General features: G+C 42.3%; 1 protein-coding gene across 1 annotated transcript; it reads right to left on the reverse strand.

Moving 5' to 3' along the window:
- Positions 1 to 290: 290 nt before the first annotated feature.
- mafba (v-maf avian musculoaponeurotic fibrosarcoma oncogene homolog Ba) lies at positions 291 to 4,134 on the reverse strand. Its single transcript, XM_034126477.1, has one exon. It carries the CDS (start codon positions 3,604 to 3,606, stop codon positions 2,398 to 2,400), a length of 1,209 nt encoding a protein of 402 aa, XP_033982368.1. The 5' UTR covers positions 3,607 to 4,134; the 3' UTR covers positions 291 to 2,397.
- Between the last annotated feature and the right edge of the window lie 13,444 nt (positions 4,135 to 17,578).

Consider the following 17,578-nt stretch of genomic DNA (forward strand, 5'->3'; position numbering starts at 1 on the left):
GCTGTGGTCCAAAAATGTCCACATCATCCTCTAATCTGAAAATAAAGTAAAGGCCAAGGACAGGATATAGAGGTCAGTGAAAATAAGTTCTTAAAAGATAAAACAATGTTCCTGTCGCTCTGGCTTTAATTTAGTATTTTTTGCAGAAAGTGAGTGTTGCTCTGGCGCTACTTTCACTGGAGTGTGTGCTTTCTGATAACTTGTAAAATGCTGTTAATGCGACTCTAATCTTGTAATCATATCGCAAATCTTTTCAATAGCAGTGGAAAAAAAGGTCTGAGAGGTAATTATTGCCATTTCAATGACTTTAATAAGCAAAATAGGAAACAATTTCTTCCAAAAACAACCGAAAATAACACAAAACAGAAACCAGCCTGAATGGAACAGTTCAAATGTAAGTGTTTAACTATTATTTATACAAACAGGATTGAAAATTGATCCCCATCATCGCAAAGTACATGGAATAGGTGAAAACAAAACAACAACCCGCTGCTGCAGTTTCAATTCGATTTCAACACAGTTGAATCAGTAACAAACCAAAGATTGTTAAATGCATGACTTTTCAACAATAGTTTCAAATGCAAGCACCATGCTTATTCGATATGAGCTGACAGTTTGTTAATTTAAATCATTAAAATAAAAACTTTAACTATGCATCTGGCCAGCAGAACCAGAATCATCAAATAATAATAAAACAGACATAAAACGTTATTACATAACATAAACATTGTTTTCATTTTGAGAATTTGCACAACCTGAATCCCCTTTTTAACTGACCGGCAGAAAAAAAATCAGGAAAACATAGAACATTAATAGTTAAACTTTGTTTAAAAAAAATGCTCGCGCTATCTAAATATTAACTCTACAAAAACCCCCTGACAAGTTGTTTTTTCTTAATATTTTTACAAATATAAATCATCAATATTAGGCCGAGTGATAAAATGCTACAGGTGGCCGCCAATCGGAATGAGAGGTTTTGTTTGGGTTTGATGTGGTTCGTTAAAGAGTTAATAGGAAAGGCAGAACAGCACTTTTCTGAATTAGTGGCACAAAAACCACGATGAATTACAATGAGAGAGCATCAACCCACTTTGTATGTGCTAAACAGGATGTAGAAAACTTGTAACCTCGCCTTTATGCGCCTATTCTGTGCAATCTGGGTCCAATAATATTGTGACCACATGTTTGCCTCCCCAGCCTCGCAGAACATGTTTCCAAATATTACTTTTAAACTTTGCACGTAGGCCTGAGTTGAATAAAACACGATATAATATCATAGTATGTCTTCCTGGAGGGAGGTCCGCACAAACTTCAAAATGAAAACTGGCAAATCATCATCTAAAAGTGCACTTGACACACAGATGTTGTTGTATTTAAATGCCACATAAGGAAATGCACTCCTCAATCAATACCCCAAATGATGAAAAACAAAATCATAAAAAATAAATGAAATAAAAACACAACACAAAGAAAGAAAGAAGTTCAAACCAGCCTCCTCAATCTTGTTGTGCAGTTTTGCGGTTGCATAATATTTACAAGCCCAAAGAAACCCACACCATTATGATACTGCACCGGCAGTCCTGCTGTTCTGTCCCCGCTGCATTTCTCTAAACCCCCCACACTATGGAGAAGCGCAGATCAAAAACATGCTCTTAATATACACGAGAAGATGAAAGTACAAAATAGAAATTATTACCGTACATGTCCAGCATGCAGGATTAATATTTAATGCAGATTTTTTGTTTCAATATATATTCGAATATAACCAAGCAGGCAATAAATCAATGAGATGTTGCATAAAATGTCCCCCCGTGACGGGCTAGTAGACAGAAGTTAAATTTGCATAAAGTGGAGTCTTGCTTTTGGAGATTTTCTCAGATTACGGGCCCACTTGTCGAATGTGAGTCTCGTGTGTGTTGCAGGCTGCGAGGCCAGGCCTGCTTGTTGTTTCATAACAATGTCATCATTTTGGAGAACAAAATTAGGAGACAACGGCCTCGACGCCATCCCACACTACTTACAGATTATTTCAAAACTGTAGCCTCAAAGGAGGGAAAGAAATGTTCATCAGCCGATCCTCTTCTTTGAAGAAGAAAAAAAGTCTCTTCACTACAAGCAACTAATCTACAAAGATGCTGCGACTGATCAGACACTCTACGTTGCTCTTTGTATCTCAGTTGTGGATGGAGAGATGATTATATATGAGAATACTATTCGATGGATTATTCTTCTAATATGAATATAATTGTTACTGTTATTAGTATAATCATAAACAGTATGGGAGGTGTGGACTATTTTTCGTTTGTTCAGCCAGTCAGTCTTTTGTGGAGAAAGGAAAGTTGGGGATGGAGGGGAAAGTTTGTTGTGAGGGGGTTCACAAGAAAAGGCTATGACAACTCACATGAAAAACTCTGGAGATGAAGGGTTGTCACTGGTGGAGCCAGCCTTGCGAAACCCGTTATTGGCCCCTGACCCCGAGAGTTTCTCGCACTTGAGCTTGTAGGCGTCCCTCTCCCTCGCCAGCCGGCCGATCTCTGCCTTCAGCTGCTCCACCTGGTCGATCAGCTGGGTCTTCTCGATCTCCAGCACGTGCTTCTGCTGCACCCGCTTGTACCTGCAGGACTGAGCGTAGCCCCGGTTCTTCAGGGTCCTCCGCTTCTGCTTCAGGCGGATGACCTCGTCCTTGGTGAAGCCCCGTAGGTGTCTGTTGAGCTCCCTCACCGACATGGACACCAGCTGATCGTCGGAGAAGCGGTCCTCCACGTTGAGCCCGGAGCCGTGATGCCCCCCAGACTGGCTGAGGTGGCCGTGCGAATGGTGGTGATGGTGGTGGCGGTGGTGATGGAGCGACTGGAGGGAGTCTGGGGACTCCGGGGACGGGCTGTCGGGGTCCTGGCTGTGGTGGTCCTGGCTGTGGTGAAGGTGATGCTGGCTGTGTGGGTGGCTGTGTCCGCCCGGGTGCCCGGACAGTTCATCGGTGTGGTGCGGGATGCCCCCCGGGCCATACTGGTGATGTTGCTGCTGGCCGTGGTGACTGTGGTGGTGATGCGGGCCCCTGTAGCCCTCGAAGCCGCCTTGCTGCTGCAGCTGCTGTTGGACATGCGGAGGCGGAGGGTGGCCGATCAGGGCCTCCACCGCGTCCTCCGGGGTCAGGCTGAGGGTCTGTGGGTCTATCTGCTGTTGGTACCCGCTGTTCGGCATCCAGTACAGCTCCTCTAGGTGGCTCTTCTGCTCTGTGGGGCTGAAGCTGGGCGAGGAGGGCACCGAGCTGCAGGGTGTACTGATGGGGGTGGACGACACCGAGCCTTGGGGTTGGAGACGGGTACATTGGCGAACCCCGTTGCGATCCAGCCCGGCCAGACCTTCCTTCTTCACGTCAAACTTCATCAGGTCAAAATCGTTGACATATTCCAGAGCCAGAGGGCTGCTGGGTAGCTCCGGGCCCATGCTCATCTCTGTACTCATGCTGCGACTCTTTTGCAGATTTGCAAAGGAACTTGCGAGCGTGGCCAAAACAGATTTTTTCAGCGCCTCTTCTTTCCTTTCTTGTTTCATGCAATAGTTCGTCTGGGTCCTCCACCGCTGTGCACAGACTTGCTGTAGCATGAAAAACCGTGCGATCGGTGGAAAAAAGGGAAAATGAAAAAAAAAAGTAGTGGAGGAAAACTTTCACACTAATGCTCTGCACACGGTTTGCGTCATATAGCCTACTTCTGTTGGGATAATCTGGCAGATAGACCAGACGAGAGGTAGAAAGCAATGCGTCTCAGGGCAAAAGTAATACCTCAGTCCCTTCAGTAGAAGTGTAATAAAACAAGAAAAAAGATAAATAATAATAATAAAGGAAATACCACTGTTCGCTGATACGGGCACCAGTCCTCGTAGCGACTTCTTGGTTGTTAGTCCTTTTTTTTCGCCAGGAAAAAATAATAGGAGCAAATAGGCAGAGTAAATAGGGCGTCTGATTTTCGCTGAGAAGCAGCTTTTCCAGCTCTGCACCGCAGAGATTTCAAGGCTCGCCTCTCACTTGCTCCCACTCAGTGGTATCCAGCAGACTGCGCTTGGAGCCAGCCTGCGCTTTATCCTTATAGCGCACCGTGACGTCGTGCTGAAAGGCTGGATCTGTAGCGCGCAGCTCTCCAATGGGAGCAGGACTCTGCGCTGAAATAGAGGAAGAGGAGGAGGAGGAAAAGAGAGGAGATGAGGGCGCACAATACAGTCTTGACAACTGCAGACAGTCAGCTGACCGACTTCCCTAAAAGCAGAAGGTGGGAGGAGAGGGAGAGAGAAATGCCTTCACTTCATGGACACGACTCCGGTGTAACGCACCTCTCCCTGTCTTATCTTATCTCAGCTCAGTGAGAGCTATGTAAAAGATAAACAGGCTAAACTGCTGTTTGATATGAACATTATCTAATAGCACATACATGTTACGAAACTCCCTTAGAAAACATACGCTTTAAACTTAAAACCTTAACAGTTTGTATAACAATTAGTAATAGGGAAAATTCTGGTGATAACAATTCTACCAGTTGTTTGCAAACACATATTGACTTCTATCATTTTCCAGAAGAACATGTTTCTTAAAGAAACAAAAGACGATGCACATAACTCCCTTGATTTTGCCAGAATGTTATTTTCAATGAAATAGCTCGAAACAGCTAAAAAAGTGCCTTCTTTTACTTATTACAACGTATTTTTGTACAAGTGTACTTGTAATTTCACAAATGATCACACCATAAGTTAGACTTTGCTAGAAGATGCCAGAAGATAATGTTGAGGTGCAGGTCACCAATTGTAACAGTAAAAATCTTGACCTTTCCAACAAGGACACACACGTTGTGTTACTCCCCTCTTAAAGTTGCAATCACAAACACATTGTCTTTCAGTCAGATTTTGAAGCTTAGACTTTATTAAAGCTCTAAATAAAACATCAACATATAACACTTTACAATAGTTGGCATTTGATATGTCAATATTGACTGTATTGTGTGTACCTTCCTGTTCTAAACTTCATAGATGTTTTAAATAATCCAGGCTACGATGGGACCACAGCACTCATGTGTGTATTTGTATAACCCTGTGTTACAATCATTTTGGGTTAAGTGTATTTTGTTCTAGTGAAAGCAAAGTTGACTTTGTTCAGAGCCTGTTATTACTCCCGGATTCCCACATCAGGCTGCTCTTGGCTCGGACACTTGATTTTACACCGTGCAGCATCACAACAGGGGATCAGCAGAAAACAGGCTCAAGGCTGCCCCTGCGTGGGCAACACATGAACCGATGCTGCTGCTGACAAATATTTATTTTATTCTGCATTTCTTCTCTGCGTTAATTGCTCATTTTAAAGGTCACACCCGGCAATTATGACTGACAACATTTAATTTATGTCATTTGAGTTTCATAAACACGTATTGTCCCTTTGTTATTAATCTTGTTGACAGTCTAACAAGTAGTTAAGCCGAAATAGGAACATATGCTCAAGGATGTGCGCGTTATTATAGATTTGATTTGTATTTTAATTGCCGGACAAAAAAAGTAGTGTGAGCAATTGTCTCGCTTCCCTGCAAAAAGAAACTGCTTGTAAATGAGTCAATTTGAAGGATCGATTGGATTATCATTTCGTTTCCACCTCATATCCACGGTTGAGTACAGCCGCGACCAGAGCGTATTGATCAGGCTGGATGTAAGAGGAGGCTGCCAAAGATGAGATCCGATAATGAAGGGCTTATTTGTTTGGTTTAAATTCTTAATCAGTTGGAGTTGTGCATCAGTAATGAACTCCGAATACAGTCATAAATCACATTCCTATGCTCGCTAATTTATCATATCATAAAAGTATTTAATTCCGATAATATCTAAGGATATTTTTGCTTTGAAAAAGGTTCGACTTAAAACATATTATACACAGCTATGAATTAAAAGAGATGGGTTCAAAATAAATGAAATCATAAAATGACATTCTTTAGTAATTTTGAAGACAATATTAACATTTACCTGAAGCATAAATGAGAGACTTGAAGAAACGAATGATTATTACTTACCAAAATGTCATCGTTAATTATTATTAATGATAGTATCGTTATTGTTGTTGTTATTATTGCCATTATTACATTTAGTTTATATTATGTTTTAAGATTTTGGATTAATCTTAAAATATACAAAATGTGTAATTCTCTTTAAAGTTAACAAAAGTGCACTTTAATGCAACCCTGAATACATTTTTTTCCTCTTTTGATTTTTATCAAGAGAGAATTATGATTATACTGAACCTTTCTAACATCTTATTATACCTATTTAGCAGTCACTACTTCTTATTTTTCAGCCTCAAAGCGCCTGGATATCACCCCATACTGCTGCACTTAAATACAAATTGAATCCAATTTAACTGCACAATCAAAAGCGTGCAGGTAGCATTCAAGTGAGTCATCCTCTTTTTAATTCCCTTTAACTGCAGGCGAGCTTCTCAATTCTCAGCTCCAACTTCAGAAGTGCCCTGAGCGAGTCGTGCCGTGCCGAGCCTAGCTGCTCTAAAACCCCTTCCCAGCGAGGCCGACTCCACGGCAGCCCCATTAGGTCGTAATGCTCTTTAATATAGCCCGAGTCCACCGCCTAATAGATCCAGGCAGGCCTGCCGGCGGCTCTCCCCCTTCGGTGCTAACGGGCTGTAATGGAGAGACGAGATGTAAAAAAGCGTCCATGTCAGCAGCATATTGGTGGTTAATGATCTATTAAGTGATCCGTGTGCTTATGGACAGCGAAAAAAGTGTTGATGCTTGCTTATTCGCCCCTAATGAGAGTCCCATCCTACGGATTTTAGGAATGAATAACAGAAATAAAATCACCTTTATAATGATACTTTAACAGTTGACGCATGGAGGCTGCAGTGGCTGCAGAGCTTCCCACAGCTCACATCTCACACCTGCAACAGGCCCGCTGCTTTCACAGGAGGCCCATGGTGCTGTCTATAGGAAGAGACATGATGCCCATCACTAATATGGATCTGTATTCTGCTCCAGGACCGATCTGTGCATGGGCACTTGCTGTCTGAACGCCTGGATGCATTGCCAAGATCGCTTGGATCTGTGGGTGCTCAAACTTCGTCGGTATGGGAGGATGCAGGGACAATGAGGAATACTTTTTTACAGTCAGAAGCAGACTCTGTCTCTAACTCTGAGGTAAACAGTTGGTTTTATTTGCTCTTCTTTTGACCGCTTGGCGTGCGTAATGATTAACTCTGTCTCTAATGGTCCCCCCGACCATTCCTGGAAATGTTACAAAACAAAACGGAGAGCATCCGATTTGGAAGGCCCCTGACAGGGAGAGTGAGGGATGGAGATGGAGAGATGGTGCTTTCGGAAGTGTTGCTTTGATGAGCTTTGACGCAGGAGGGGAGAAAGAGACGCGCAGAGCTCGTGCAGCCACAGCTTCAACGGCCAAAAGTTTTACCCGTAACCGCTTTCATTATGCAGCAACGACAGACTTTAAAATGTATTTTAGGTTTTAATTTGGAGAACTTATAAATGTAAATGTACGTTCAGTTTTTCTCTATATGCGATTTACAGCTTCCTTATGATCAATGTTATTTTTTTAACAAAAACCACCGAAATCTGTCGAAAAATGTTACGATGCCAATTCACAATTATTTAAAATTGCAGTTGAGTGTATGTTCACTTACGAACTAAAATGTTAGACCTACAACTCATTAAAAAAATATTTGTAATACTTTAACTGTATTATTCAGTTTCACACCCTGAATCCAGTGTAAACAGGTGGCTCCATTAATTAACTTACTTTGTGTTTTTGCATGAGATAATGATACCAGTGGTTATGCGCAAATACAATCCTTCACGTGATTTCTATTTGTTTTTCTATTGCATCACTAATTTAATGTCTTCCATTTACAGTTACTCTGGCATTCTTGTTTACTTCAGACTAATCGATTATCTCTGTGAAAACATGTATTATTAAGACGTGTCGTCTGTGTAAACAGGCAGAGGCCAGCCACTGCAGAAAGCTCACATCCTCATCAGCGATAATTGACTGAGGAGTCTTTCAGGAAAACAAGAGGTGAGATAAGTGCAAAAACTGGCAATCTCATTAATATGAAAAAGTATCGATTTAACAGTGAACATCAATTGTTTATCTGTCGGCAAAATCACTCTGCAAGCTGTCTGCCTCGGTCTTCTTTTGAAAAACATAATTCTTCACCGGTGTTATCAGAGGAGACACACTCACTATTTACTCGGTGAGAAGGTAGTTGTGTTTGCAGGGGAAATTAGATCTTATTTCTTGTGACAGGGCGCCTCTGGTGGCGCATTTACTCATTGCTAATAGTTTGATGTGTATCATCGATGACATGCAGTCTTTTTTTACACTTTCTCCATTTAGACTGCTCCAACTTCAGAACTCAGTCTTTTTTTAAATGACAGAGAGGATATACAAATGTGATGTTGAGGCCAAGGCATAATTGTAGGCCTTTTCTGAGATTAGATGTCTCTGATTGACATGTTGTAAATATAACAACAAATAAATGTCAGTACGCACTGTACTGGCTTAAACCCAAAAGAAAAAACAATAAATCTGCCTTTTGCTGTGGTCATTTCATTAATGTAAATTGCAATGCTATGTACAATAGTTTGGCTTCCTTCCAGTTGGCTCTTTGCTGAGGTTTATGTATAACATTGGGTCTAATCATAAACTGGGGCTGTGTAACCACAAAATGTAGGCGACACCACAAGAACCAAATATCAGAGTGCAAGCATAACATAATTAAAGCCCATATTCTCTGGTCGTAACCACAATTGACATCTGTATTTTTGGGCCAATAACTGGCTACTGTAACTCAGAAACACAACTTAACTCATGATGTATTAAAAATACATAATTATGATAATGTATTTTTATGAGGAGAACCTGTTTCTTGTAAATATAGTTGGCATATGCCTTAGGTTGCCCATACAATTGTCTCCATTCTTTATGTTTCATTTTTGCTTTGCACAGAATCAGTGTTTTCTCTTAAACTCTGTCGGGGATTAACATGTCAGTGTTAAGGAGCATCCTTTGTTCATGGCCCTCTCTAATTGTCTGCATATTGAGCTGTCAGACAATATCTCTGGTTTATATTAAACTCCCAGTTCATATATTATTCTGGAAAATGCACGTCATATATAATGGAGTACAAAGAACACCAGTGTGTTATTAAGCTAAGAGTCAAGAAAGGGTTTTAATAGGCCTCAAATGGCTCTGTGTAATATCTGAGAAGACTTTTTATTTTCCTGTAAGTGTTTAACGTTTAAATGTTTATGCTAAATGTTTAGCATAGACATGTTCCCTAACTCTTCAACAGCGAGCAAAACTAACTGACCCGAGGTCAGTTTCATGCCAGTGTACAAGTGTGTGGGCGTGATTGATCTGGAGGTGGGTGGGTGCTGCAGCGGCATTTTTAGAATAAAAGACAGCATTTTTTCCTCAGACATTGTCTCTGCCTCAGTGTCCTCCTCACCCATTCCTCACCTCTTACTTTTTCTCTCCTCAGGATGACCGTGATGCTCCTACCCAACACTGCCCCTGCACACTAACATCTGGACCTGTTGTCTTTCACTGTGGATCAGAAGACGCCACTTTTATCAAACATCTCTACTCTCCTCTCTTCCTATCCCCTTTCAATCTTCCTCTCTCCTCCCCTGTCCACCCTCCCTCGCTGGGTGACCTTCTTGCCTCCTGGCTCTCTCACCCCTCTCCTCTGGCCGTGGCCCTGCCCACCCTGGGTCATTTATCATGGGCCAGGAGGGGAGCCCCTGGGCCTGCAGGCCCCTGTCAGCCCCTGCAATCGCCTCTTTGTGGCTCCTAGCAAACAAGTGTCGGATCAGCAAAAGTCTATTAAAGCCTGGTGGGCCTTTCTCAGCCAATTGGGTTCGGGTCACTGAGCTGCTCTCCTCGCTGCTCCGAGAGCTCTTTGTGTCGCCGCCGTTCGCTGACACAGATCCCCACAAGATTAATGATTTTTAGCAGCCATTTGGGTCTCATTCGCAGGGTCCTTCTCTCTTTCTTTCTCTTTGCTCCTTTTTCTCTTTTATCCAACCATTCTGTCCTCTTTCTTATTTAACCTATTTCTTCTTTTCCTCTACCTCCTGATTTCTTGCTTTTCGCTCTCTGGTTTACTCTCTGCTCCTCCCTTTAGCTGTTACTTCAATCAATGTGGAATGTTTCTATCTTCACTTTGTAAGGTCATTATCCATAATAGTTTGCCTTTGATGTTTTCCCCTTAATAATACAATCATTGTCTCCGCAGTAGAGATGTTATGATACAAAGGAAATACTCAGTTGTTTGTTTCAGAGTGAAGGGCTCCAGCCTGATAAATCCAGATGATGTTAAGAAACCCGAGCATCCACATTACAATCCTGGCAGGCTTCCCTGCAGTGTGCCTCAGGAGGCTCAGAGTAATTTGAAATCTTCGAGCCACTTTCACGACTTCCATGTTGCCATGTTCTCAGTGTTGTTTCCAGTAATTACTGCAGGTTAAGTGCACGTCCCGGAGCCCAGTGGAGGCAGCTCTATCCCTCACCTGGGACATGACTCAGCACAGTTCAGGTCATCCGGCCATTTCCCTGACCACTGGACCACACCCCAACCTACTCTAAACCCACAGGACAAGCACTGTTTACGAAGGATTCATGTTCACTTACATCACGTAATGTAATGGTTGTTTTACTTACTGGCTGGATGTTTTTCAGACGCAGTCTCGCTCTGACTCATTAATTCATTTCCAAGTTTATAAACTCTCTTTATTTGAAAAATGTGCCATTTAAGAAGATTTTACGAAAATACACATCCACTGTCCTGTCTCTCAAAACCCTTTCCTTGTATATGCTTGGGGCTGTAGTGGCATAAGAAGTTTATCTTAAAAACAATTATGGTTGTATCTTCCTTTCCCTGAAGATATCCTAACACAAGATTCAGTAAATCTATCCAATTATTGGCAAAATAAATACATGCAAATGTTAAGGCAAAGATCATTTTAAGCTTCAAACAAAACAATTGCAAGTCTTCCAAGGGTACACTAACTTAAGTACAACATTACCTCTTTGTTTTACTTACTCTGTGGGGAAACAAAAGGGGTAATTTTGTACTGGCAATAACTTAAGAAAATACCAGCTTTATTTGAGTAATTAAAACCTCATTATCTTCAGCTGAAGATAATGCAGGTTGAAGGATTACAGCAACTTTTCCCCTGTTTTCATCAACAAGGAGATGGACTTGAAGTAATTTCAGCAAAGATTTTTTCTTGATGTAATTTAAGCTCTAAGATAAGAGATTGATCTGTCTTTAATATAACTCAAACAATGTACTGTATACTTCATAGTCTTCCACTCTGTCGTTAATGTTACATGCTCACAGGATCTGATTCAGAATATGCAATGTTGAAGTGTGTGGGGCAGCAGTGAAAGAAACTATGTGTAAAGATCTTATATTCCTCCTGTGTGTTAGTGAAGCTGTCAAAGAGGCTGCTGGATGGTCAGCGTCTGCTTCCACCTAACGCTCTCCCTGTGTGTTTACAGCATGTCTGTTTTAGGACTGAATGGATGAACCCAGCCCGCTGCCATGTCCATCCACCTGCCCTGGTTGCTTTCTGATTAATCTTCTCTGTGTGTGTGTCTGTGAGAATGTGTTTGTGTTTGTTTGTATGTGCGCCTGTGTGTAAATGGTTATAGATGGGGCGACACCACCACACTGGCAGTCTGAATCATTACTCACAAAGATAGGGAGAGACCCAGGGCCGAGCAACCCCTAACATCCTCCTCCTTCCTGCACAGGGGCACACACACACACACACACACACACACACACACACACACACACACACACACACACACACACACACACACACACACACACACACACACACACACATATGCACGCCAAACACACACACCCACACACATATCCCCAGGTTATTCATTTCTAAGCAGAGTGCCTGGCATTTCACCACATCCACCCCCCTTTATTAAGAGACTGAGGCTCTGGGTTTCCCCTTGGAAAGGGGGAGTGAGGGATGGTTTTCGATTGGGCCTTATACTCTTTGTTTGCACCCTTCCTGTTTGCCGGTTCTCTCGTCATTTCTCTTAATCTTTCATTTCCATCTTTTTCTCCCTCTCTCTCTTTGTCTTGTTCCCTCATTTTCTCTCTTTTATTCTAGGGAAACTTCCCCCCCTCCCATGACAGCTACTTGCAAAACCAAAGGTAAAGATGAAAAAATACCTCTGCTATCTTACAGTATGTGTATTCACAAGTCTCTTAACATTGATTATCAGCAGTTACAGGCCTCTGGAGTTGAAGTTAAAGTGATGACAGAATCTACACTGATGATGGACATTCAGAGTGTTTCCTGGTAAAGTCGATGAGCTCTGAGTAGACTCTGATATTTCAGTCTGGCTGTTTTGAAGGAGATGCCCTCGGATAATCAAAATTAATAATAAGCACAGCACACAGGCTCACCATCCTGCCTTGCTAACCTCATTCAGTGGGATCGGTTTAGGGATTGTGAGACATGTAGACAAACTTTTGTGAAGAAGCTGCATTCGTGAATGTAGAATCTAGCCATTATATTAAGGCAGGCACAGTTTCCTTGGAGTATCTATAATAATAATTTTGAATTTATCACATGTTTCCCAGTTGTTCCCATATTTAGTTCCCTATTTTGTATGTTCCCAGGTTAAAGAATAGTCCTTTCTTGGTGGAATGTATGAGAGCAATTATAGCCCCATCAGGAAGAGACTGGACCTAAACAGAATGGTAATGGCAATATAGTTAAATATCCTTATTAAAAGCTCATAGAGAGCACTGCAGCACAGCCAGCGATAACAATCTATTTGTGTCATGTGTGTTCGCACATTTGATTTCAGATAAGGTTTGTTTGTGGTCCTCAGTGGATGAACACGTCTGCTGTTTATAGCGTGTATACACAAGTACATGTGTCTGTAGCAGTATGTATGCATGTGTTGGAAGGGGGTATATATGTACAGCAAGAGAGTCTGTAAATAAATCTGTTTGGGGATTGGGGGTGCGGGGATGAAATATGGTCCCAGGGATGTGGAGCAATGTGAAAAACTCGGCAACGCCAGGGAATAACAAATCTCCTGATGTCGCCTCGCCGCAAAATAAATACACTCCCCCGTACAAGTCATCCATCTGGACTATGAGTCGCAACAAGGACGCCCCCAATACATCCCCAACACACACACGTACACACGTCCACACACCCATCCCACACAGCAGCCATATTTATTTACCCACTTATTTATTTGTTTGTTTGTTTGTTGAATTAAATGGAAGCTGCTAGTGGGGGCATTGGAAAGAGTATTTATTGTTTTTTTTGTGAATGAAACATGATCCCCCCCCCACCACCTCCTCTCCTTGAAATGCTGTCTGTTTGTTAATGGTTGGTTAGGAGGGGTGGACGATAAAGAGTGGTGGGGGGGGGGCAGGGTTTGTGCATCGGGCGTTTTAACTAATGATCGATCACAGGGATTAAATAATTAAATTTCAGGCTTGACAATTTAAAAGTCTCCCCACACACACAGCCGAGTGAATGAGGAAAGAGGGAAAGATGAAAGATTCCGCCTGCAGCAATGTATCAGAAGGATTCAACATCTAATACATTACAGGGAAAGAGTGTGTGTGTGTGTGCGTGTGTGTGTTAGGGTAGGGGTGTACTGTTTTAGCTTATATGCATGCACATACACTCTCTAATGTCGTTTCCTGACATATAGGCAATATGAAGTACATTCAACTAACAATGTAGGCCCACCAGAGTCTTCCTCACTTTCCTTATCTGAGCCTCTTCTTCCAGGCACTTCCATTACTGCGTTAAAATGCAATAAAAGCTCACACTTGGGGCAATATGTATCTGAATGAAAAAAAAATAACCACACAACAGCATAAAGGCTTTCAATTTTACAATTAAGGGATGAGATGTTTGCCACTTTGTTGTTTTCTTTAGAATTGAGTTTGTCTTTTTCCAATTATGGTCTATTCTCTCGGCTTAATTAGGTCATGGTGAGTTGTGAGTTGCGTTTGTGTGTGTGAGGGTCATTCTGTTCCTCCCAGGGAAAAATATTAGCCCTCGTTGTTTGCAAATAGGTGATGTATGGTGGCCGTATCTCATGGTGCTGAATGTTTTTTAGAAATTTCCTCTCCTTTATCAATTGACTAACAAACCCATGTATCACTGCCACTCTCTCCTACTCCCCACATAAATTAAATAAGCAGCTCTCTCTCTCTCCTCCTCTTATACCTCTCACTTCCTTTCACATCTTCTCCTCCATGCTCCCCAATTCCCTTTTCATTACTCCTTTGAGCTTTATTTGTTTTATTACATTTTGTACATTTTATATCCTTTACTAACACACACACACACACACACACACACACACACACACACACACACACACACACACACCATGTATACATCACTTCAGGGGACATTACATTGACTTACATGCATTTCCTGGAGACTTATCCTAACCATAACCAACACATGCCTAACCCTAACCAAGTCTTCACCCTAAAAGTAATGATTCCCCTCATGGGGACCTCCATTGTGTCCCCATAAGGGGGGCGAGTCCCCACACGTGACTGTGTAAACAGATGTAGGTCCCCACAAGGATTGTAATGCTAGGCCACACACACATACACACACACACACACACACACACACACACACAGTGAATATAATGCTACATATATCTCAATCACAAATTCTTCCTTGAATGTGTTGAAGACAATTAAGGTGTGTGTCACTGATAACCACTTTGCCTCCAGTGTAGTATTTGATGTGCTCATCATCCGGCGACATTTGCAAACTTAAGGACGGATGAAAATATGTTTACCAGTTCCTGTTTATCACTACGATGGTCTCTTAATCTGCTGTCTTTCAGATGGACGGCGGGTAAAGAGCTACAGGCTGGAGCTAGGCGGGTTCCTCTCTGCCACAACGTGATGACAGGAGACCGATTATGCCAAAGCGCCATATTGTAAACTACTCATCATTAGTGGGCCCATCCCAGCTAACGACTGCACTGGAGATAAACAGAGGCGATGTGGAGAGCCATCTTAATCAGGAGGGCCATTTAAGAGTGGGGCTCAGTCATTACGCACAGCTGTATCACACCAAGATATGGGAGATGTTGAGCTGTAAAGCTGTGAAATAGGCTCAGGCCCAAGCCTCAAGCTCCACAGAGGTTCAGTGTTGTTCTGATTTCAAATCTAAATTACGAATAGAAAGATAAGTGCCTAAAACATCTAGCCAAATTAAATTATGGACAACCATTGAATGTCTCTAGTCACAGCCTCCCAGGGACACTCACAAGCTTCAGTCAATAGCATGAGGGGGGGTTAGATGAGTTGAATTTGTAGTTTATGTGAAACCCACTCCCTCGCTCCTTCTGTCTCTTCCGCTCTGTTTATACACAACACTCCCTTTTTAAAATCATCAATGGCTTCAGAGAGAAAACAAACAGATCTGTAATCATGAGATACTCCTCTGTAACTCAGAATACACACACAATCACACTAACACCTAAAAGGAGGATTTGATTGTCTTTCCAAGTCAAAAAACGTCCAGTTTAGAAACATTTGTAAAATAACATCCTTGGCGTATTCCCTGTTATCTACTTTCCCTAATTGACTTTTCATCAACAGTTTTGTTAAAGACTTCATAAAATGTTTTACAAGGCAAATGTTATAACCTGAATGGGACACTTAAAACCACATTTAAGTATCAAACTCAGGTCTCAACATATAAGATAACCTCTTTTTGATTCTCTCTGTGACCCAACATTTACAAATATCACTCTCCTTGCTTCCTGCTTTCCTATATCTCTTGTTCCCTTTTTAACTTGTGTTAGTTTTTTCAGAAAAACAGTCCCACATATTGTTTCTGCAGCGATACAGTGAGTACAATAAGCAGCAAAATATCAAATTAGAGAAGTTAAAACCAGTGATGAGTGGGCATTTTTGCTTGATAAATGACAAACAATTATGAAAAATGCTATCAATTAATTATCTAGTTATTTAGCCACACTGGTCTCTATGATTTCCAGTTTAAAGCTAACATGTATTCTCTCTTTGCTTCCTGTTTTTCCTTCATCTTAATCCTTCTCCTGTTTGTCATCCAGTGCATCCGGCACCTCTCTCATCATGTCACCCAGTAACCCGCTCTCTTGTCCCTCAGACGGACAGGCCTGAGTTGTCCGGACAGGCCGTAGCTCTCCCCACAAATGCTTGAACAATTGGAGGTAAATACGTTGGAGACAGCCCATTTGTTTTGTGCCGGCGGTGATGCATGCTTTTGCAGCAAGCAGCACATTTTTACCACGCAGCCCAAAGCAGCTGTGAGTAATGGACTGCTCCGGCCTGTCCACTCATTCTGCTATTTTTATTATTGTCTCCCTTATAGTTTTCATTTTTCATATCAGGAATAGAGAGAGATAGAGAAAGAGAGAGAGTGCACAGCATTCCCTTCAAGTATGTTCTTTCCCTAAAAGAGGCGGGAAGCGAGGGCCCCACATCCCCCCCTTCCACTCACTTCATCATCTTCCATCAACCGTCCCTCGCTTTTTTTTTAGTCAGACTGACAGATTTTGTTGGATGCCAGGAAGAGACAAATAAGGGATTATCAACAGACAGCACAATAATTCAGGTTGGACAGCTTCATAATAATTTTTCATCGATCCATCAATGTTTTCCTCTGGCATGATGTTTGGTTCAGCCTCTGGGGATTCTCCAGATCTTGGGGTTTTCTTAGACAGGAGACCTGGGAGTCTGTGACGAAAGAAGCAAAGCAAAAGGAAAACTAACTTGAACTCAAAAAGCACAAATGAGGCTGCTGAAACAGAATATAACAATGTGTACTTACTGTAAGCTTTAACCACAGAGCTGAAAAAGCCCAGCTCTTGCTTTGAAGATGATTCACTAAGTAGCTAAAATTATCTGCCGCTGCCCGCCCCAGGGAGAAGACTGGTATTTTGCATTGAGGCACTCGCATGGGCACCTATAATGGGTGCCTCTTAATTCCACTGACAGCTTTACAGGACCTGAGTTATGAATCCACAGCATGCCGCTCGTTAGGCCCTCGCCAGGCTTCACAGTGGGTTACACTAATACACCTCCTTCCCCCTCCCTGCCCTTTCCCCCTGCACACACACGGACATAAAATCAGACACACACACAAATGTGAGGACGAGCACATCCTCACACACGCAGAGAGCTACTGGCCCACACAATTTCTGCACACACCTTTGTTGTATAATGGGGGTTATTTGTTCAAGATGTTCAGCTCATATCAGATTTATTTCCCCGATTCTGGCCTTCATTTTGTGCTCCTCTCTCCCTGCTACATTTCTTCTCCCCTTATCCTCTCTCTGCTCGTGCCCACCAGGCCAACACCATGTCCCCCCCCCCTCGCTCCTGTGCCGACAGTAGCAGGGTCCTGCTGGGTGATCCATCTCTGTCAGCCTGCTAAAATGATAATGCCAATTAAAGCAGAGGAGTAATTGCCCTCCGCTGCCTCTGATC

Source organism: Trematomus bernacchii, unplaced genomic scaffold (assembly GCF_902827165.1).
Source record: "Trematomus bernacchii unplaced genomic scaffold, fTreBer1.1, whole genome shotgun sequence".
Taxonomy (NCBI): Eukaryota; Metazoa; Chordata; class Actinopteri; order Perciformes; family Nototheniidae; genus Trematomus; species Trematomus bernacchii.